The sequence below is a fragment of the Sarcophilus harrisii genome, chromosome 1 (assembly GCF_902635505.1).
Source record: "Sarcophilus harrisii chromosome 1, mSarHar1.11, whole genome shotgun sequence".
NCBI lineage: Eukaryota > Metazoa > Chordata > Mammalia > Dasyuromorphia > Dasyuridae > Sarcophilus > Sarcophilus harrisii.
In genome coordinates this window covers 666,374,225-666,396,847 of record NC_045426.1, presented here as the reverse complement: position 1 = coordinate 666,396,847, position 22,623 = coordinate 666,374,225, and the positions used below count along the sequence as shown (strand labels likewise).

General features: G+C 40.4%; 1 protein-coding gene across 3 annotated transcripts in view; it reads right to left on the bottom strand.

Annotated features, from left to right (window-relative positions):
- The window catches only part of ATP8B3 (ATPase phospholipid transporting 8B3), a 98,848-nt gene that overhangs the window by 60,030 nt on the left and 16,195 nt on the right, over positions 1–22,623 (bottom strand). For all 3 annotated transcript variants that reach the window (XM_031948134.1, XM_031948135.1, XM_031948136.1), the window contains 5 exons: positions 11,263–11,318; positions 9,783–9,874; positions 8,148–8,261; positions 1,322–1,420; positions 252–313 (listed from right to left, as the gene is read on the bottom strand). In XM_031948134.1, coding sequence (XP_031803994.1) covers positions 252–313; positions 1,322–1,420; positions 8,148–8,261; positions 9,783–9,874; positions 11,263–11,318 — 423 coding nt within the window. The remainder of the gene's footprint in view (positions 1–251; positions 314–1,321; positions 1,421–8,147; positions 8,262–9,782; positions 9,875–11,262; positions 11,319–22,623) is intronic.

Sequence of the window (22,623 nt, the reverse complement as noted above, 5' to 3'; positions counted from 1 at the left end):
ATGGGACTACCTGCCATCTAGGGGAAGGAGGGGAAAAGTTGGAACAGAAGTGTTTGCAAGCAAGGGTCAGTGTTGAAAAATTACCCATGCATATGTTTTATCAATAAAAAGCAATAATAATAATTAAAAAAAGAAAAATCATCTCTGACAACTTCTTTCTCCTCCTCCCTCCATAAGTAGAAATGTTTCTCAAATGGGAGAAAGACCCCAAAGTTCTGTAGAGCTCCAACTGATCTGGCAGGGTGATTCACCTTTTCCCCAGCAAAATTTCACAGGATCTGCCATTGATCATCCTGTCACTCCTATGTCGGGCCTGGAGCAGAGAAATGAGGAAGAAAATATCTTTTGTGTAAGCCTCATAGGATCGTGGATTTAGAGATTCTAGGGCCCTTAGAAATTATCCAATCTAACCCCCTCATTTTTCAGATTTTCCTTCAGATAAGGAAACTCAGTCCAGAGAAGCTGGTAAAGCGGTGTGTCCAAGGTCACAGAGGATTCAAACTTGGTACCCTCTCTGCTGTACTGTGCCATCTCTCTTCCTTCTTTGCTACTTTGCTACTCCCTTCATCCTGTCCATCCCATTGTCCTGAATAAGGTCCAACCTTGCCTGAAGACCATCATGTTGGCTGAAGCCATCAACTCAATTTAAGCTTAAAGTAGGGGCATATATCTGTATCACATGATAACATTCCCTAATTTTTATCTCATTGTCCTGTAGTTAATAAAGCCACAAATAAATAATTAGTCATTAATAGAAATGTACAATATTAATTTATCTCAATCCCAAGATTTGACTGTCTGAGCCAGGAAAAGGGGAAATACCTATGAGTAGGATGAAAAGAATCAACAGATCCAATATAGTGGCCCATACATCAAGGCTGACTCAGAGAACCATAATGAGGATGGGACATCTAGAACCCTTCTCCAGGGTGCTGATATCTAGGATAGGGGATACACTTGTTTTATAACTCAGATCACTTATTTCCCAATCTTCTCTTCTCATCGCCAATATTCTCTCTAATCTAATCTATTCTCATCATAGCCCATCATAACTCTCCATCCCCAATATTCTTCCTCACAGGAAGTTCTTCTCCACACTATGTGGTTTTCTTTTTAATCTAGCTCTAGGCCACCACTTTCAGGATCTCCCTGTCCCAGGGCCTACCTCCCTGCTCATTCCTCTAAGGGTTAGAAGACCAGGGGCCATCAGCCATGCTTCAGGATCAGAAGTCAGTTTTCTCTAGGGCTTAGGTCAGCCCCTCTCCCCCAGTCACCACCAGCATCACCATGCATCTTGAAGGACCCTCCCCGATAAACTCACTATGTCATCCATCAGGTCTCGGGCCCCTCGGATGATGAGGAGACAACCCAGTGGCAGCAGCAGAGCAAACCAGGGCAATGTAGCAATCTCTGGGATGGTCTGAGGAAGAGACAAAGCAGAGTCACTGACCTGAAGTACACAGGACCTACCGAGGGCTTGACCTGAGCCAATGCACCCCTCTCCCTTTTGCTGTCTCCTAGGCTTCTGAGTGACTTTGGAACAAGGAAAATCATCTCAAGAGATAAGAGGAAGTCCCCAAGGGGGGTCCCAGCTAAAGCTCAAGAATAGATACTAGGAGAACCAAAGAAATCCCTAAATGGCAGGTCCCTGGTGGATCACTCACTAGAATCTAGATCTAGTCACATCCCTGTGAACACATTCCATAATTCTCCAGTGCTCACCACAGAAAGCCTGCCATTTAAAGCCTTCTAAACCCAAACCTATAACAGAATCCAGAAGAATATAAGGGCTTTGAAGATATGGGTTATTTTGGTTTTCTCCCCCTCTTCAAATAAGGTGACTAATAAATGTTTGTTATTGATTTGGACTGATTCTATTAGAGAGGGGAAGATAGAGAGAGAAAGAGAGATAGAGACAGAGGTAGAAAGACAGGTAAAAGAAAGATGGAGAGAAACACATTGAGAGAAATGCAGACAGAGACAAAGAAAGATGGAGAGACAAATGGATCGAGAGACAAACACAGATACAAAGAGAGAGAGAGAGAGAGAGAGAGAGAGAGAGCAACATTGTGAGAAATAGAAACAGACAGAGACAGAGACAGACAGAGATAGCGACAGAGAGAGATGGAGAGAAAAAACATCCAAAGAAAAGCAGAGAGAGAAAGAGATGAAGTGAGGAAAAGAAAGGGATCAGAAGAGGGAAGGAAAAGGGAAAAGAAAGGAGAAAGGAGGGAGAGGAGAAAAGAGAAGAGAAAGGGGAAGGAAGATAAAAAAGAAAAGAAAGAAAAAGGAAAGGATTCTGGGAACATGGCAGAGTAGGTCAGAAAATTCCAAGCTCTCCAGATTTCCCCCACAAACAAGACAAAATAGTGAGGCCCTCAGGAGGAATGTAGAGGATTAAAAATAAACAAGTGTAATATTCTGGTTTAACTTTCTGGAGGTCTCTGGACCAGCCTTCATTTCGGCAGAGTAATCACCACAAGAATAGCCAGGGATAAAGTCCAAATTCTTTATTGTCTCCTTGCCTGGGGCTGGGCAGTTTTCTGGAGGCCTTTCAGACTGGCCTTGGTCTCAGTGTAGGAAAGGCAGGAGATCAGGCCAGTCACCACGGTGGTGGGAAATGGAGTGAATGTCTTTCTTTGGCTCCAAGACCTTGAGCTCCAGCCTCCAGTCCTCTGTCTTCTCCGAGCCTGTCTCTGAGTCCTCTCTAGGTCTGACTCTGGTCTCTTAAATATTCTATTACAAGTATGTCCATTCAACATACTGAGTATAAGCCAAATTATTCATCACCATGCTAAACTAGGTAACCATTGTCTCATCAATTCCACAGAGTTAGCACCTTTCTCCAGAGTTCTGGCCCATTACAAACAAGAATTGGGACAGAATGATGGTCTTCCTGGGGCAACTGGAAAAGATCAGAAGAAAGACCCCAGGATGGACCTGTGTAAATACCACCAGGTAGCTCCAGTGAAACTGCAAGCATGAGCCCTGCAGCTAGCTGGGTTAGGAAGTAGCCTTGGCTCCAGCCATAGGAACTTTCACTTCCCACGTGTAGGGAGTCCAGCTCTGAGCAGGGAAAATTGAGGGAACTTCTGCTGATTATGAATACCAGGCCCAGCTGTGCTGCTGAGATAAGGCTCTGGGTAAGAAGGAACCAGCATGGCCAGTAAGTGCAGAAGTGTTATGGCTGCAGACACTTAAAGAGGGGCAGAATTCTTGGTTTCCATTTCTTAACAGAAGGGAGAATTGAAGGAGGAACTGAGGCCAGAAGCACTCCCCCATACCTCAGACTAGAGGCGATTATAATAAGAAGCTGTTTTATATATATTTTGCTGAGGCAGTCAGGGTTAAGTGACTTGCCCAGGATCACACAGCTAGGAAGTGTTAAGTGTCTGAGATCTGATTTGAACTCAGGTCCTCCTGACTTTAGGGCTGGTGCTGTATCCACTGCACCACCTAAGCTGTTATAAATTTAAAAAAAAATCCAGCAAAGAAGAAAAGACCCAACCACAGAAAATGGGAATAGAAAAGACTGAAATTCACCTTCAGAGGAGGATACTGAAGCCCAAAAAAGCCTTTCCCATCCCAAAGGGTAACATCAGATGGTCACCTAACCAAAAAGAATTCATAGAAGAACTTGAAAAATACTAAAAATCAAAAGGAGAGCCTAAGGAAAATTTGAAAAAAAAAAAAACAAACCAATCCAAGAAAAACAAGAAGAATATGAAAAGGAAGTCAGCCAGCTGGAAAAGGAGAAGGAAGAAAAAAACTCCTTGAAAATAAGAACCAGGCATGGGAAAACCAGTGATGTTATAAAAGACCAAGAAATAATAAAATGAAATATAAAGACTGAGAAAAAAGAAGACAATGTTAGTTATCTCATAAAAAACTTGATCCAGAACATTGATCAAAAAGAGAATACATAAGAAAAATAAGGACTACATGAAAACTGATTTAAAAAAATAAAAAAGGAATCTTGCTACAAAAATACAAGAAATGGTTAAAGAAAATTGTCTTGAAGTGTTAGAACAAGAGGGAAAAGTAGAAATAGAAAAAATCCACCCATCACCATCTGAAATAGAGTCTACAAAGAAAACCTACAAAGATAGCATTAGCCAAATTCTGAAACCCCCAGGTCAGGGAGAAAATATTACAAGCAATCAGTTAGAATCATACAAAACTTAGCAGTGACTATATTAAAAGGCTAAAGTCCTAGAACACTAAATATCAAAGAATCAAAACACTGGGGTCGCAGCTGAAAATATCATACCAGCAAAATTAAGCATAATCCTGAACAGAAAAAAATATTCAACAAACTACCAGATTTATTTTGTTGCAAAAAAAACCTTAAATTTAATAGAATATTTGACACATAAGATCCAAGAGAAATATAAGCTAAACATTAAAGAATAATTAAAAGGGATTTAATAAGGACAAACTTTACTTTTTAAATGTGAAAATGTAAAGCACATATCTAAAATTGTCATTAGTATTGGATAGTTTGAAAGAAAGACTGGGGTAAAGATGAATATTCTAAAATAGAAAAAAATGGTAGAAAAAGGTTTAAAAAAGTAATTACCCTATATAAATGAGGTACCAGAATAACTGACACAGAGAAATTAGATGAGGAAGAGGGCTAGTAGTTCTAGAAGCCTACTCTCATCAAGAACATAAAAGTCTTCTAAATCCAGAAAGAAATAAGAGGGGAAGGGGAAGGGAGGGAGAAAGGGGAAAGGAGGGACTTTTAGAGGGAACCCTACTCTCATCACATCTGGGTTAAAGAAAGAACAACATACACATTTAGAAGGGAATAAAAGTCTTCTAAATTTATAAAAAAATAAAGAGATTAAGGGAATAGTTTGGGGGGGATATAGAAGGTTATATAGATTAGCAGGAATGAGGTAAGGAATATAGATGAATGGAAATTGCAGAAAGAGGGAACATATATATTTGGAAAGCTATGACAGTCTTCTAAATTTAAATAGAAACAAGAGGCAAGGGGAAAGGGTTGGGGTTATGTCAAGTAGTAGGAGAGCAAGGTATTGGATAGAAGTAAAGCAAAGTAGTCAAGAGGGATAGGAAATGAGATATACACAAACATAAAATAAAGATCAGGAGAAGAATGTAAAGTGTTAAAAAAAAAAAAAGCAGGGTTAGTAATTTTCTCAGACAAAGTTAAAGCTAAAATAAATTTAATCCAAAAAGAAAAATAGGGAAACTACACTGTATGGGAGTCAATAATATTTTAGACTAATTAAAATAAGTAGACGGTATACGTTTATATGACTGATGTGGAAAATAATGAGCTGGTGGATTTAGAACTATATGGAAAAATTTAGCTTTTTGAAGGAAGATGTTATCCACCTTCAGAGAAACAGATGACAAACCAATATAGTATGGTCTTACATAAATGCATATGAATGTAGATGTGTATATATGTATACAATTATAGATATCTATGTATAGATATGTATATTATATATGTATGTGCATATATGTTTGTCTATATATGTGTGTGTATCCATACTTAATTGTGGCATCCTAGAGAGAGGGAAGGAAAAAAGAGGGGAAAAGAATAAAATTAAAAGTACACAGCAGAGAACAAAAGAAAATCTACAAAGAAGCAATGACAGCTCTGCACACAATGAATACATAAAGGCTTTCTTGAAATGGGAACTTATTATATTGTTTTATATTTTGAATCCTCTCATGTTCTGCTGTGCACATGGCAATGGTTGTTTTTCCTTTTTCTATTTTGCATTTAAATTTAAAATAAATAAATATTTTAAATGGAAGAAAAAAAGAGAGAGGGAAAGGAAGGATAAAAAGAAGAAAGGGGGCAAACAGAAAGGGAGATGGGGGAAGGAGAGGAAAAAAAGAGAAGAAAGAACTAAATACAAGTGAAGAAGTAAAGGAAAAGGTGGGTTCATAAGTCATGAAATGTCCCAGGGGTGATTAGTCAATGGGATGAAAAAGCATAGCCCCCATTTCTGTAATTCCTTCAGGTTTATAAAATGAGTTTTCTTCATAGTAATCCCATGAAGTGCCTGTGTAAGCTTTTTTACTTCTGTTTTACATATATGGAAATTGAGGGTGAGGGAATCAGTATGAGTTGTCCAAAGTCACCTGGCTAGTTTAATGTCAAAGCTAAGATTTGAAGTGAAATCTAAATTAGATGGAGCAATAGCTAGGGCATTAAGTCTGAAGGCAAGAAGGTTCATTTTCCTGAGTTCAAATCTGGCCTCAGATATTAGCTGGGGGCCCATCTCTGACCACTGCTTTATTTTGTTTGCCTCCATTTTTCATCTGTAAAATAAGCTGGAGAAGGAAATGGCAAACTCTTGTATTGTTGCCCAAAAAACCCCAAAAGGGGTCACCAAGAATCAGACAGGACTGAAAAATAGCTTAACGGACAACTTTGCCCAGTTCTTTCTCCTATACCACATACAAGATATCCACCCCGTCCCCCCACCGTCACAGACAAAATGATTGGTCCTCCTTGCCTGTACCATGACCCTTAAAGAAACCCAGTTTTATGCCAGCCTGGCTTCCAGCCCTGCCTCAGCCTGACAGGGCTCACCTCCCACAGCCTCCGTGGCTTCTGCATTCTTGCCAAGTTCATCACTCTCTCCCTTCCTGTGCTTACCCACCCAGCCTAGATATTTCTTTGATATCAAAGAAATTGTGACCTATAAATCAGAACAAAGCCAAGGAATAAATTACTCCTCTCTATCCATGGGGCCATCTAAAGTACCCACATGTTCAGTTACACCAGGTACATGCCTTCAATGGGTAGGGCCTTCCAAAGGACTCACCAGGAAACCCAACCCAACCTACCAGTTGTTCCTTCTCCAACCACTCATCCAACACTCAGCAGGCTTATCTGGCAACTGTGCCCCGAGAATCCCAGACCCACCCTGCTGGCTACTTCATCCCTTTTTCCCTTGGCCAAATATCCTACTGGGCTACCCCACCTTCTCCATGTACCCATTCTCAGGGATTCTAAGCCATCTGTGTCAGCTCTAACACCACTGGCTCAGAGAGGCAACATGGAGTTACAGACAGAGGATCAGATTGGAAATCAGGAAGACCTGGATTCAAACCCTGCCTCCATCTGACCACTGGCCAATCATTTGGTCTTGATGAGCCTTGGTTCCTTCATCTGCAGAATAAATAAATGGCCCTACGATATTTGGTCCTTTTCGGAATTGTATATAGCCTAATATTTTGCGTTCAATAAGTGTTAGGAAAGCTACTGCTAGGAGAATTGGGATAATATAGAGTAGAAGATTAATTGTAAACATTTATTAAGAAGAGGGTTTGAACCTCTGGGAGTAAAGGCTGCATTACCTCTCAAGATGACATTAAGTCCTCTCCTAAGCTCCCTGAGGGCAGATGTGGTTCCAGAGTCTGATAGTCAATAACCATCCCAAGCTCTGTACTAAGTACTGAAATAACAAACAAAGGCAAATACACACGGTGTCCCCAACAAGCTCATGTTCTAAAAGGGAAAACAATATGCAGATAACTATGGACCTATAGGAGCTTTACATTGTGGATGAAATATTGGTGGTGATGGTCCTTTGTACTCAGAGAACCCAAATGACATGGCTATGTTAGAGTCGAGTTACAGAGTGTCCCACTGTGGCTGATGAGAACAATCTGAGCTCAGAGTGCTCTGCCACGGGTAGGACACAAACAGTCCTTATGAACATTTGAGGTGGCTTCTCTAATTGTGCACATTTCACATTTCTTTTGGGCTGATTCAATTCTGCTTTTCATAGAACATTAGTACAGGAGAGGAAATATAGCAGACACTTAATTGAATTGAATTGAATTGAATTAAAGCCCTTTGCAAACATTAAAACACTAGAGAAATGTCAGAAATTGGTATTATTTGTACTAAATATGGAAGAGACCTTAGAGACCAGTTAAGTTAGTCTAACATCCTTTGTTTTACAGATGGAGAAACTGAGGCCCACAAGCAAGGAAGGGATTTGACCAAAGTTAGCAGCAGCAGAACCAGACTTGGAAACGAGCATCTTTTTTCCCCTGCCCCACACCTTGGGGATAAGGCAATGCTCTTATTTTATGCTCTGTCTCAGTTGCTGACTCTCCCTTCCTCCATCACTGAAGGGATGACTTACCTGCAGGAGGATAACAAAGAGGAAGTAGAGATTGGCTGTTCGATGAAACTGCTCATAGAGGTTCAGGGGCAGGAAGGTTAAGATGTTGTATTTGGAGGTCTTGATGGCATTGTCCTAAAATAATAATAGTCTATATTATGGTGAGAGTGCCTGAGGGCAACTGGGTCCCCCTGCCTGTCCCAGTCCAAAGAATTTTCAGGATTCGGGTCAATGTCCTCAACCATCAGCAGCAGCAGGGGCAGCTAGTATTTATATAGGTATTTATATCAGGGATTCTAAGACTAGTGAGTCACAGGGTGCCACAGATAGAGTGTCAGATTTGGAGTCAGGAAAACTTGCCTCCATCTGACCACGGGCCAATCATTTAATCTTGGTCCCTTCATCTGAAGAACAGATATACCTGCGTTACCTCTCAGGATGACAGTGAGACCGAATGGAATATAAGCTCCCTGAGGGCAGACATGGTTCCAGTTTTTCCTACTACAGAGCCTGGCAGTCAGTCACTCCTGATGATCATTTTACATGCAACAACCCTGTGAGGTGAGTTATCCCACCTGTTAAGGTGAAGAAACTGAGGCTGAAAGGTTAGATGATTTGCTCAGGGTCATATGACTAAAGAGTGTCCTAAACAGGATTCAAAACTCAGGTCTTCCTGAGGTTTCAAGTCTTTCTGAGCCCAAGAACAATGCTTTCTCCGCCATACTACCTAGCAGGCTTGTAAGAGACCTTTGACTCTCTCTATATTGCTTATTCTTAATTATTTATGTTATGTTATTATATGTTATATATATTTATATTTATTATTATATTTTATAATATATATTATATTATTATATTTATATTATCCAATATGTTATCAACCCTATTTGGATATGTGTTCCTTGAGGGCAGGGGTGCTTGACACACAGTGGTAAGTGCTTAATAAATGCTTGTTAACCAATTCTCAGGAGTTAGAAACTAATTAGCTATGGAGGTTAGGGGAGGTGAATGACAGTGAGGAACTGAGAATGATAAAAGAATAGGAAAAGGGGAATATCTGAGCAGACAGAAGCAAAACTAGCCTCCCATCTGCAAGGTTCCCAGAACTCCCCTCTCAGCACCATAGCGCCATAAAGACTTGGAGGAGACTTTTGGAATCATCTTGTCCCCTTCACTGCCTTTTCATTTTATAGAGAGGGAAATTGAGACCCAAGGAAAGGGAAATTACTTGCCCAATGCCATAATGCAAGTTTAGACAAAACTGCTATCTTAAACCCAGCCCTTTGGACTCTTGGATGACTTAGTGGTTCTAGTCAAGTAGACTGGTGTTTACATCCCATTTCAGACACTGATTGGCTGTGTGACCTTGGATAAATCATTATTCTCTCCTAACCTTAATCAGGGAAATGGAAATAGTCATGAGACTTTCCTTAAATGAAGACCAAAAAGAAAGCATATAGAAAACCCTTTGCTAAGCTTACATCTATATCAAGATTCACTCTTATTATTAATTCAGGGGTCATAGGGTCCCTCTACAATCTCTTTCCCAGGTGTGAACCCAGTTCAGCTCGCAGGTTAAGCCCAGGTTTCCCAATCCCCTTCCCCAAGTCCCTCCAGGCCCAGCTGGGACCTAGGGCTGCCGAGTCCAAGGCTCACCGCATACTTCCTTCTGTTCCAGCACAGAAAAACCTTCTTCTTGAACTGTCTGTGGTAAGCGCGGTCATTGGCTTTCACTTCCCAAGTGAAATCTGAAATGAGAGCAAAGCACCCTCTTACTGTCTCTCACCCAGAAGCTCCCGGCTCACTAACAAGAAAACGGCCTAACTACACCCCAGGAGGGAAGCCGCCATCCCCTCTGGGAAGGGAAGATGCTCTGAGCAACGAGCCGCCATCCCCTCTGGGAAGGGAAGGTGCTCTGAGCAAAGGCGCTGGCGGTGTGCCCTGGCTGAAGTTCAATGGCAAGGATAAACAAAGTGGAATCCTGCCGAGCTCCCTTAAAGCTTCTCCTCTCATCACATCAACCTCCAGCACAAGCTCCCTCCCAGGGGTTCCTCCCCTCCCAGCTTCCCCAACCTCCTTCAAATTTATTTACTCGTCTCCTCCATTAGAATATAAACTCCCTGGGGGCAGCTTTGTGTCCCCACAAACTAGCACAGACTAAATGCTTATGGATTGCTTACCATGGATTGCTATGGTCTTACCATGGATAATCTATGGATTGCTATCTCCTTCCCCCATCTTATTTACTAAAATTCACTTTTAAAAAATTCATTAAATCTTCTGTTTGGCTTTTGGCTGTTTGGCCCCTTCCTACCTTTTATTAGATTTTATCCCCCTCTGACCACCTTGTCCAGAGATTCTGGCCTTCCTATTCCTCAATAGGAGGGGAGACCCTATATTCTAACTCCATATCTTTTCATTAATTGTCCCTCCTGCTCTATTTAAATCTCCCTTGTCTTCTGCAGGTCTTCATCTTCCCACCATTGCTCACACCTTCCCTCTGAGATTACCTTCTATTTACCCCTTATGCGGGAGTTAGAAAACTGGAAGCTTTAAGAGTGCCATGCCTTCTGTGTAGGAGGAATAGGGACAGAACTTGTGATTTCACTGGTAAAGGGAAGTCCTCGAAGGAGAAAGTCCCTTTACCAACACAAACTGGCACTTTCTTTGTAATCTATAGTCTTAGAAAGTTGCCTAGAAACTAAATCACATATATAAGAGCAAGAACTATTCCCCAATAGATAAATGATCAGAGCATGTGAATGGTAATTTTTCAAAAGAAGAAAAGCTCAGTGACCATATATAAAAATGCTCCAGATAAGGGACAAGAGGATTATTTACTTCCAACTGACCCTGCTTTCAGTGTCTCCTAGCCTCCAAACAATCAATCCCATTCCCCTAGCCAAAAAGCTTCAGTGACTGCCAGGAGGACAGAATATAAACTCCTCAGTTTGGCATTCAAAGCTCTCCACAATCTGATTTCAGCCTCTCAGTGTCAAGGATGATACTTCTCTGAATGAAAGCTGAGAGCTCCCATTTTTTGTCTATTGGTTCATATTTATAGACTCCCTGATCTTACCAATCCCTGGAATCCCACCCACCTCCCTGCTAACTTCAAGCCCCAACCTGTACCCACCTGGCTCCTTCTCATTTTCATTTCCAAAATTGTCCTGGGAGTTCTGAACACTCATCCTGGTGGGACCACAAGAATCAGTCAATCAACAAGAAATTATTATTAAGTCTCTACTATATGTCAGGCACCAGAGATACAAAGAATAAAATAAAATAAAACATTAATAACTGGCATTGATATAGTTTTTAAAGCCCTTCATAAGCTGGTCCCCTTCCTCCCTTGTATCTAGACTTTTCCCCATTCTTTTTAGGTGTTACCTCATTTGATCCTAATAACAATTCAGTAAGGTAAGTCCTATTATTATTCCTACTTTACAAGTGAGCAAATAGAGACTTGAGGTGGCAAGAAGTAGTAGGGGCTGAGAGGATGGTCAGGTAAGACCTCTTGACTTTAAAGGCAATTTGGGATTCTCACAGGTGACAGTAAGATAAGAATATATTTCTGGCATGGGGGAAGTCAATGAAAAGTCATATATGGATGGCAGAAACTAGGCATTGATCCATACTTAACGCCGTACACCAAGATAAGGTCAAAATGGGTTCATGACCTAGGCATAAAGAATGAAATTATTAATAAATTAGAGGAACACAGAATAGTTTACCTCTCAGACCTGTGGAAGGGGAAGGTCTTTATGACCAAAGCAGAACTAGAGATCATTACTGATCACAAAATAGAAAATTTCGATTATACCAAACTGAAAAGTTTTTGTACAAACAAAACTAATGCAGACAAGATTAGAAGGGAAGCAATAAATTGGGAAAATATTTTTACAGTCAAAGGTTCTGATAAAGGCCTCATTTCCAAAATACATAGAGAATTAACTCTAATTTATAAAAAATCAAGCCATTCTCCAATTGAAAAATGGTCAAAGGATATGAACAGACAATTCTCAGATGAAGAAATTGAAACTATTTCCAGTCATATGAAAAGATGCTCCAAGTCATTATTAATCAGAGAAATGCAAATTAAGACAACTCTAAGATACCACTACACACCCTGTCAGATTGGCTAAGATGACAGGAAAAATAATGATGATTGTTGGAGGGATGCGGAAAACTGGGACATTGATGCATTGTTGGTGGAGTTGTGAACGAATCCAACCATTTTGGAGAGTAGTTTGGAACTATGCTCAAAAAATTATCAAACTGTGCATACCCTTTGATCCAGCAGTGTTACTACTGGGATTATATCCCAAAGAGATTATAAAGAAGGGAAAGGGACCTGTATGTGCACGAATGTTTGTGGCAGCCCTTTTTGTAGTGGCTAAAAACTGGAAACTGAATGGATGTCCATCAGTTGGAGAATGGCTGAATAAATTGTGGTATATGAATATTATGGAATATTACTGCTCTGTAAGAAATGACCAACAGGATGATTTCAGAAAGGCCTGGAGAGACTTACACAAACTGATGCTGAGTGAAATGAGCAGGACCAGGAGATCATTATATACTTCAACAACAATACTATATGATGACCAGTTCTGATGGACCAGGCCATCCTCAGCAACGAGATCAACCAAATCATTTCTAATGGACTAACCCTAAATGAACTGAACTAGCTATGCCCAGAAAAAGAACTCTGGGAGATGACTAAAAACCATTACATTGAATTCCCAATCCCTATATTTATGCACACCTGCATTTTTGATTTCCTTCACAAGCTAATTGTACAATATTTCAGAGTCTGATTCTTTTTGTACAGCAAAATAACGTTTTGGTCACGTATACTTATTGTGTATCTAAGTTATATTTTAATATATTTAACATCTACTGGTCATCCTGCCATCTAGGGGAGGGGTGGGGGGGGGGTAAGAGGTGAAAAATTGGAACAAGAAGTTTGGCAATTGTTAATGCTGTAAAGTTACCCATGTATATATCCTGTAAATAAAAGGCTATTAAATTTAAAAAAAAAAAAAAGTCATATATGGGAGATACCAAAAAGGTCAGTTTGATCTGAGTAAAGAGGAGTAATACATAATAAGAAATGATATATAATAATATACAACTGTGAAGGGGAATAATATATAATAAGGTTGGAAAGGTCAGTTGGAACCAGGTTTAAAGGACTTTGAACTTGTTTTTTATTTGAGAGATATTGAAGTTTATTGAGGACAGGAGTGTCATGGGAAAACTCACATATTAGGAGTATCATTTGGGCAGCAGTCATTCAGTAAACATTTATTAATTCTCTATGTGCTAAGCACTGTGCTTAATGCTGGTGAGGATACAAAGAAAGATAGATAAAAGACAGCCCCACCCTGGAGGACTAACTGGGGACTAATGGAGGTGTCTAATAGTGTAATGGAGGGAACCACAAGGAAACAGCTATGAACAACATCTCTACAGGATAATGAACAGAAAGAAGGCACTAATATCATTCTGTCTCTTCCTTAAAGAATTGGGGAAGCCTGGGGCAGAGATTGTTCTGAGATTTGCCTTGCAAACCCTGTTCTCATAAATTGTCCAAACCTAGTATAGCACATGGGCAGCTAAGTAGTACACTGGTAGAGCATTGGGTCTGTAGTCAAAAAGGCTCCTCTTGTGAGTTCAAATCCAGCCTCAGACACTTACTACTTGTGTGACTCTTAGCAAGTCATAACCCTGTTTGACTCAGTTTCCTCATGTGTGGTACAGCATTTAATAAAAAAAAGCTGGAGAGATATCTAGAAGCAAAGCGAAGTTTATTATACATTCTCGAGAATCTAACTCCGAGAATCGTGCCCACCCATCGAGCAGACAATCGAAGGGAGGAAACACCGTAGGGGGCAGGGTCAACACTTTTTATCCCTAATGCAAATACCCCCTCCCACCACTGACCCTCATCCTTATTGGCTGAAGATCTTACATTCTAAACGCGGGAACTACCCAAGAAATTGAACTTGACCAGTTAAGTACATAGTTGCCCATATTTGACCTAACAGAAAGACACTGATATCATAGGAGGATAGCAAGGGGACTTAAGAATGCCCTTAGGGGATAGCAGGGAGGGAACTTAAGTATGCCCTTGACTTGATGCTTAAAGTCCTTCAGGCCTACTCCAACTCTGAAATAGATGGATGCCTTACTCGATTTTCACAACTGTCTTGAAAGATCTCACTTCATCTCGTTCACTCATCTGTAAAATAGCCAGAAAAGAAAATAGCAAACCACTTCAGTATCTTTGCCAAGAAAATCTCAAATGGGTTAATGAGAAACTGGACATAATGCACAAAAGTGTATAGGAGGAGGGAAGGTTTCTTAAGAGAACAACTTGATTCCAACCACTTCAAGAGCACTCATTTACAAAGAGTCAGGATGCTAATTACAAATTTCATTCTCATTTCAGCAATTCCCAGAATGATTCCTGCTTATCATATTTACAAGCTAAGTCAGATGAAGCAAGGGAGTTCTGAACACAATCCTAGTGGGACCACAAGAATCAGTCAATCAACAAGCAATTATTATTAAACGCCTAATAGATGTCAGGCAGTAGAGATTCAAAGAATAAAATAAAATAACAATATCAATAACTAACATTGATATAGTTTTTAAGGCCTTCATAACCTCGCCCACTTCATCCCTTGTACCTAGAATTGACCTTTCTGAACCTTATTTTTCTCACCTTTAAAATGAGGATAATAGCATTGCCTTCAGAAAACTGTCCTAAGGAGCAAATGAAAACCCATTTGCAAGCTGGCCAGACCTCAGGGGGCTGTAGGCCCTACCTCACTCCTAATTCTTTTTTAAGACCTAAAATCCTGGACACATCAGGCCTCTTTCTGCTGGGATCTCAGAAGAAGATTACAACTGGGTAATCAACAAAATTCAAAAATTGTCATCTGAAAAGTAAGATTCTTCAGAAAGAGAGGAGGAGGAAGAGAAAAGATAGAACAGGAGGAAAGATAGAGGAGAAAGAAGAAAAGGAGGAAGAAAAGAAGAAGAAGAAAAGGAAGAAGGAGGAGGAGGAAAACAAGGAGGGTGAAGAGGAAGAGGAGGAGAAGGAGAAGTAAATATATATATATATATATATATATATATATATATATATATATAAAGAGAGAGAGAGAGAGAGAGAATCTATATAAGGAGATAGATGAGAGACAGAGATAGAGACAGAGAGAGGAGACAGAGACAGAGACAAAGAGACAGATTCAGAGATAGAGGAGAAGAGAGAGAGGAAGTAGAGGGAGAGAGAGAAAGACAGAGACAGAGAGAGGAGAGAAGGAAAGAGAGAAAAAGGAGAGGGAGGGAGGAAATGAGAGAGACAGAGACAGACAGACAGAGACAGAGAGACACAGAGAGAGACAGAGACAGAGAGAGAGAGACAGAGAGACAGAGAGAGACAGAGAGACAGAGAGAGAGAGAGAGAGACAGAGACAGAGACAGAGAGACAGGGAGAAACTATTAGTTTACATACACATGCCTTGTATGTGTCAGTAACTGCTAAGTGCTGAGAATACCCACACAAACAAACAGTCAGACAACAGAAAGCTGCTAATGTTCTATCCAGGGGGACCATATGGGAAAGTCCTAGGAAGCTGTGCTGGGGTCTGGCTGAGGGTGGAGGGCACCAGTCTGGGGACATGGGGTGGAGAAGCATTTCTGGGGGGGCCTGGGCTGCTGAGGGAGGATGCTTCCCAAAGCACCTTCTGAGAGAAGGAGTCCTTGATATGGAAGTGGTTACAGAGCAAGAAGAACCCTGATGAGGTGGAGGTGGAGAGTGGGTTAAGAGTCATGCTCCGGGCAGGTTTGGGGGAGAGCATGGTTGTCATGGGTACCCTGAAATGTTTTGTCTTCTTTATAAGACCTAAGAACAGGGCTGGGTTTTATCCAAACCCAAGTCTCCCCCAGCACCTGCACATCACTCAGTGCACAGCGGGACCATAATCCTTGGTTGTTGAAGGAATGAAGAAGTAAGTGGATTCTGACATTAAGCCTGCCGCTGATGATTCAGGGAGCAGGGACACGGTCCTGGGTTCTCAAAGCCCACCGGCAGGACAAGCTCACTGTAAGCCGGGCCAGCAGTGACCTGGCTCTGTTTTCAGGAGACCATCCTGCCTGAGAGTGGAGATTGTGGCCACCAGGAAGGAGTTGTTTGGGCCACAACAGCTCACAACAGCCCAACTTGGGCAGAGAAGGTTGGGGTCTGCATCCTGAAGGAAACGACTGCACTGATGAAACCAGACACCTTGGAAGCAGCGCCAAGAGCAGGAAAGCACCTATCCACCCAGATATCAGGGACTTCCCAGCTCGAAAACTGGCAATCTTTGAAGTAGGTACCCGCAGGCAAGTGGGATTGCCCTCAGGAGGATGTGTCAGGCAGGTGGCCACCCGTTCTGCTTGGGGGCCCGTTGGCTATTCATTCTCAGAACCACAGAATCTTAGAATGGGAAAGTGACCAGAGAGCACCTAGTCTAACCCACACTTGAATAAGAATCCCCTCAATAACATCCCCCCAAAGGGTCTATCCAGCCTCTCAGTTTGAAGCTCTCCAATGAGGGGGAAAGAGAGGAAGGGAACCGACATGTATTAAGTGTCAGTAAGACTCATCTTCCAGAGTTCAAGTCTAACCCCAGACACTTACTAGTTGTGAGACTCTCTTCACCCTGTTTGCCTCAGTTTCTTTATCTGTAAAATGAGCTGGAGAAGGAAATAACCAACCACTCCAGTATCACTGCTAAGAAAACCCCAAATGGGGTCACACAAAGAGCTACACAGGACTGAAAAAGACTTAGAAATAATAAAAATTTGCCAAGTGCTGTACTAAGGGATTTTTACAAATATCTCATTTAATCTTCACCATAACCCTGTGAGGCAGGTACAATTACAATCCTCATTTTACAGATGAGGAAACTGAGGCAGACAGAAGTTAATTATTTCAGACAGATCTATATTTATGTTTCTGATGTGGGAAAGATTCCTTTCTCGATTCCCACCCCTTCGTAGTTAATAATGTAAATTACCCTTTAACTCACAAATCCTGGTCCCTTTGAATTCCAATAGAAGATCCCGACCTGTCCCAGCCCCATCCGGATCTGAGCCAACTTTGGGGCTGCACCCAAAAGTCCCTCGAGCTAAGTCTCCTATTATAAAAGGGCCACGCTGGGACCCCCCCTCTTTGCAGAGATTCCAAACATGCCAGCCATATGAGGACTCTCTGTCCACTGGACCCTCTGTCCAGTGCCCTCCTTATCTCTACCTTCACCTATCTCCTTACTTCCAAACCCAATAATAAACCTCTTTTATCAATCTAGCTCTCTGGCCAATAAAGTCCTTTCTTGGGAACTCACGCCACCGCTACTAGACCGCATTTACCTCCGTATCCTTGCGCTGAATCCAAGGGGGTTGCAGGGGAGCTCTGCTTGACTCCCTGTACCCCAAACCTGCCACTAGACCTCAACTAAACCCTAATTTCATTTAGGTACCCTAAATCTAGACCTCAACATTTCTACACTTTAGCAAAAGATTGCTCTACATGTCTAAATGTGTGTGTGTGTGTGTGTGTGCTTTCTTTATTTAAAATTCCTTCTAGTTCAAGTGTCAACAGTCTGGAAGTGTCTCCAGCCCATTTAATGAATACATGTTATTTCATCTTAAAATTTTTAATTGCTTAAAATTTTTCAACATTTCCTCATTGCCTATGAATAAAATACAAACTCGGTTTGTTATTCAGAATTACACAACCAGGAAGTGTTGGAGGCTGTATTTAAACTCAGGTTTTCCTGATTCCAGACCTCCAGCGGTCTCTTCAATGCACTTAATTGCCCCCTAAACTAGCAAATTCTTTGTATTCTTAAACTACGGATTGAGGGGGAAGCTTTCCCTTCTAGCTAATGAAATCTGTCCCCTCTGCAGCTCCTGCTTCTGCTCTCTGGATCCATGCAGATCACCAGACCTATGAACACCCCAGTTACTTTTGGCCAGTGTTCGTCCTAAAATGGCCAGATAAAGATCCCTATTGGTGATTGTCTACTCAAAGCCCCTGCTGTTTACACTACATAACCAAGACTAACCTTGGAAAGATGAACTTGAGATTGCCCACAGAGCACCATTGTTGAAAGGGCTCTAGGCTTGGAGTGAGAAAAACCTCAAACATTTAGTAGCTGTGCAATCTAGAGAAAGCCTCAGTTTCCCCACATATAGGTCCTTATAGACCTAATGGCCTCGAAAGTCCCTTTCAGTTCTGAATCTAAAACTGATCCTATAACTTCACTCTTCCTAAGGAACATCTGAGCCAGGTAATTAAGGAGCAGGGAAAAAAGCCCACAGGAAATCCCCATCCACCAGATGCCTTCCAGCTTTCCTGGGTTCTGGGTAGAGATTCTCAGTCTGTCACCCTGAGAACTCAACCTCTATAGACTTCAGTTTCTCTAACAGTAAAATGAACATGGTGAAGAGATAGCAAAGCATAGCAGAGAGAACTGGACTTGGAATCAGGAAAAAGCAGAATTTGAATCTTCCCTCCAATAGCTATGTGGTTCCAGGCAGGTCACTTACCTTTTCTGAGCCTCAGTTTCCTTAGCTGTAAAATCAAGATAATCAACAGTATTATTGTGAAGACAAACCATCATAGGATCCCAGATTTAGAACTGAAAGAAACCTTACAGTCCATCAAGTCCAATCCCTTCATTCTACAGAGGGACCTGAGCTCAGATCCTAAACTGACCTGCCCAGCTTGTGAATATCTGAGGCAGAATTTAATCCATGTTTTCCTGACTCAAGGTCCACTGCCCTACCTACACCAACATGCTGCCTCTCCATGAGATCATGTATTTACAACACTTTAAAAATTTTTAAAGCACAAAAATGTCAGTTTCTGTTACTATCGATCTTCTAAGTCTCTTCCAAATTTCAACCTTCTAAATCCTTAAAGACTACACAGTGAAATTTGTGGAATATAGCTTCTAGGGGAGATAGATAGCACTAGGGAGGTTCCCCTGGCCTTGGCCTTGGATACTTCTGTTTTAACAATCTATTAGTGATTCTAAAGTCTTCTGGCTTTGAAATCTGTGATCCCAAGGTCTTCTGGCAACCTGTGATTGTAAAAGTCTTCTGGCCTAGGAATATAATATTTCTTCCCTTAGATTTTAGGGAAGATATATTAGTGATCTTGAGGCCCTCTAACCTTAGAATGTTATTGTTCTAACAATCTGTCTGTCAATGATTTCAGTCTTCTGGCCTTAGAATAGTCCTACAAACATTACAGACTGTCAAATAGATAATCTGTTGGTCAGTGATAACCAAGTTCCTGAGACAATGGTGAATAGATCACCCCTCAAACCTATTTGTAAGCCATAAAATTAGCAAGTAAGTAACATGAAGCTCTGATCAACTTTGTCCTATAAATCTCTCTTTTCTTTTGGGTCCTTTGCTAAATTCTTTTGGAACTCAACCTGCTTCAATTGGTGTTACAATTCCAATAAACTTTGCCCCTTGACTTGGAGATGGGTTCAAGCCTGCAAATTCTTTTGAGACATCTCACAACATTGGTCTGGGACTGAAACCTTTTGGGATCCCTTCTGAACCTCAACAAAGGGGCTAGCCTAGGACACCTGCAACTCACAAACTCTTCGTAGTATTGGGAGCTCCATTCTCTTTCCCCTTTGAGCACCTGCCCAGTAGCTTCTTTAGTAACCTGGAAGGGGTTAGCCTAGAGCTCCAGCACTTCTCTTTCTCAATTGAGACACCACACAAAAAAAGACTGACCCTCAAAGGACCTTCTCACCTTTAAAAACAACCACCACCACAAAACCATAGGTTGTTGGCTAACTAAGGAAAAGCATGACAGCAAGTCTTGACTCAGTGATTAGTTCTCCTTAAGTCCCTCGACTTTCTTACCACAGTTGAGGGAAGTCACCAAAGATAACTCTAAGAACTTGTAGCCACAAAAATACCCCAGCAGATCCAGGTGTTTTTTGGTTGGGGATATTGGGGTTGGAGTTCTTAGATTTAGGTAAGGTTTTTGTTTTTTGGTTTTTTTTTTTGTAATGCCTTTTCATTAAAAACTTTTGGAAATCAAAGACTTGATTTTTGTTTCTTATTACCTTTATGTAATCAGAGGCTCAAGACAGAATCAAAGACTTCCCTGTTGGACTTATAAAATACAAAAGGTGAAGAAGTCTTGAAAGTGATATGGGTGAATATGCCAACAGGAAACAGTTTGGTAATAAGGGGGGCAAAGCCTAAAACAGAGAATGAGGAAGCTGGGTTTGAACCCCACCCCTATTAAATTCTTAATATGTGTAACCTTAAGCAAGTTCTAGCTCTTTTTGGATCAGGTTTCTTCCTTTTAAAGCGAGTGATAAATTCCTTATTTGTGTGTTTGTGTGTTCTCAGTTTTGCTAGCATAATATGTTCTATTTTTTAAAAATTTCTTCTGATTTTGCTGTGATTTTACCCTGCACATTTGCTATTTTAATGATTCTGTTTTCTGCTCTCTTCTTGTTAATCAGATTGTCTAAAGCCTTATCAGTTTTATTAGTGATTTAAAAAAAAAAACAACAACTAGCTTTTAGGTTTATTTATCATTTCTATGTATTTTTGGTTTCCAATTTATTTATTTTCCCTCAAATTTTTTAATATTTCTTTTTTGGGTTTATTTTAAATTTATTTATTGCCTTTCTATTTTTTTAATATATAGTCAGTTTACTAATCCTTTATTTTTCTATTTTGTTAATGTAAGGAAAGGATTTTCCCCTCGAGTATTGAGTTAGCTGCATACTAGAGATTTTGGTATATTGTTTTATCGTTACCATTTTCTTTTACATAGTTTTAATTATTTCTATAATCTGTTCCCCCCCTTCCCAGTCATTATTTAGGATTTCATTATTAAGTTTCTACATGAGTCTGTATCTCTTGTTTATAATCCCTGAACTAATGACTATTTTTATTGTTTTATGATCTATAAAGGATGTATTAACTATTGCTGTCTTTTTGTATCTGTTTGCAATATCTCTGTACTCCTAGTACATTGTCAGTTTTTGTTGTTTCACGTGGTGATAAGAAATATGGATATTCTTTTGCTCTGTCATTTAGAAGATGTCTTAAGTCTTTTAATTCTAGTTTTTCCAGCTATTTGTTAAATTCCATATTTTCTCTTTTCTTTATCTTTGTTAGATTTATCTAAAACTGAGAGAGGGGTATTGAAGTCTCCAGTCACTATTCTACTACTATGTATTTCTTCTATGTATAAATAATGTTTTCTTTAGGAATTTGGATGCTAAGGAATTTGGAGCATATAAGCTTATTACTGATATTGGTTTATTATCTATGGTTCCTTTTTAACACAATGTACTTTCCATAGTTATCCCTTTTTTACTTTTTGAATGTTTTTGCTTTGTCAGATAGCATGATCTCAGCACCTGCTTTTCTGGATTTACTTAATAGTCACTTTTTTCCACTCCTTTGGTTCTATTTGTGTATGTCTTTGGGTGTTTTTAATGTTTCTTATAAGTAGGGTTTTGTTTTCTTAGCCAATCTGTCACTCTTTTTCATTTTTTGGATCATTTAATCCATTCACATATAAAGTTTTGAAAGTTAAGTTTCTATTTTTCCATCTGTCTCTGTTATTGGGAGGTTTTTTTTTTCCCCAAGATTTTCCTCCCTCATTTGCTATAACCACACTACTATTGTTATGGCTGATATAGGCACCAAATGTTGGGGTTCAGTCATGTGAAGAATTCACAATGACTATTCTCTTTGGCAAAAGGTAGGGTTATTTAGGAGAAGAGGTTATAGACAAAATGAAGATATATAATAGATACCTAGAATGGTAAATATGAAATAGAGTGGCAGAGCATATAGTTAGCAAGAAAGGATTTTTAACAAATGGAAAAGACAAGTCCCTCATGGAACTTGCAACTGGCCAGGAGAAAGGAAATACCTCATAAGGTTGAAGGGTGCCCTTAGTTGGCAGACTAAATCCTCAAAGAGATTTAGCACTCTAAAAGAGTTTGTTAGCAATAAGGAGAAATGGGATCTGAGAGGAGAGACACCATAAGACATAGTGGAGGTCGAAGAGATACCACATGGCAAGGAAGAGAGGTAAAGGGAAAGACACCACGAGGAGTCGTGTTAGACTGACCCAAAGGAATGCAGCAAAAATGGCATGGGCAGTAAGTAGGGAATATTATAGAGAAATTTTATAGGGAATTATAGGGAAAATTTAACCTCAGGGACATGACTGGGATTTCTGACAGGACATGGCAAGGTGAGACTGCTCATGACTCCCAAAGAGAGTGGGCCTCAGGGATCTGACATAGCTTGGATTTCTGAATGGACTACCTCCTCAGAGCATAAGACCATGAAGCTAAACTGATCTCTATCAGAACATTTTCTCTGCCTGCCCCAGGGAACAATTTCATCAATGCTCTAGGTTCTCTCTGCC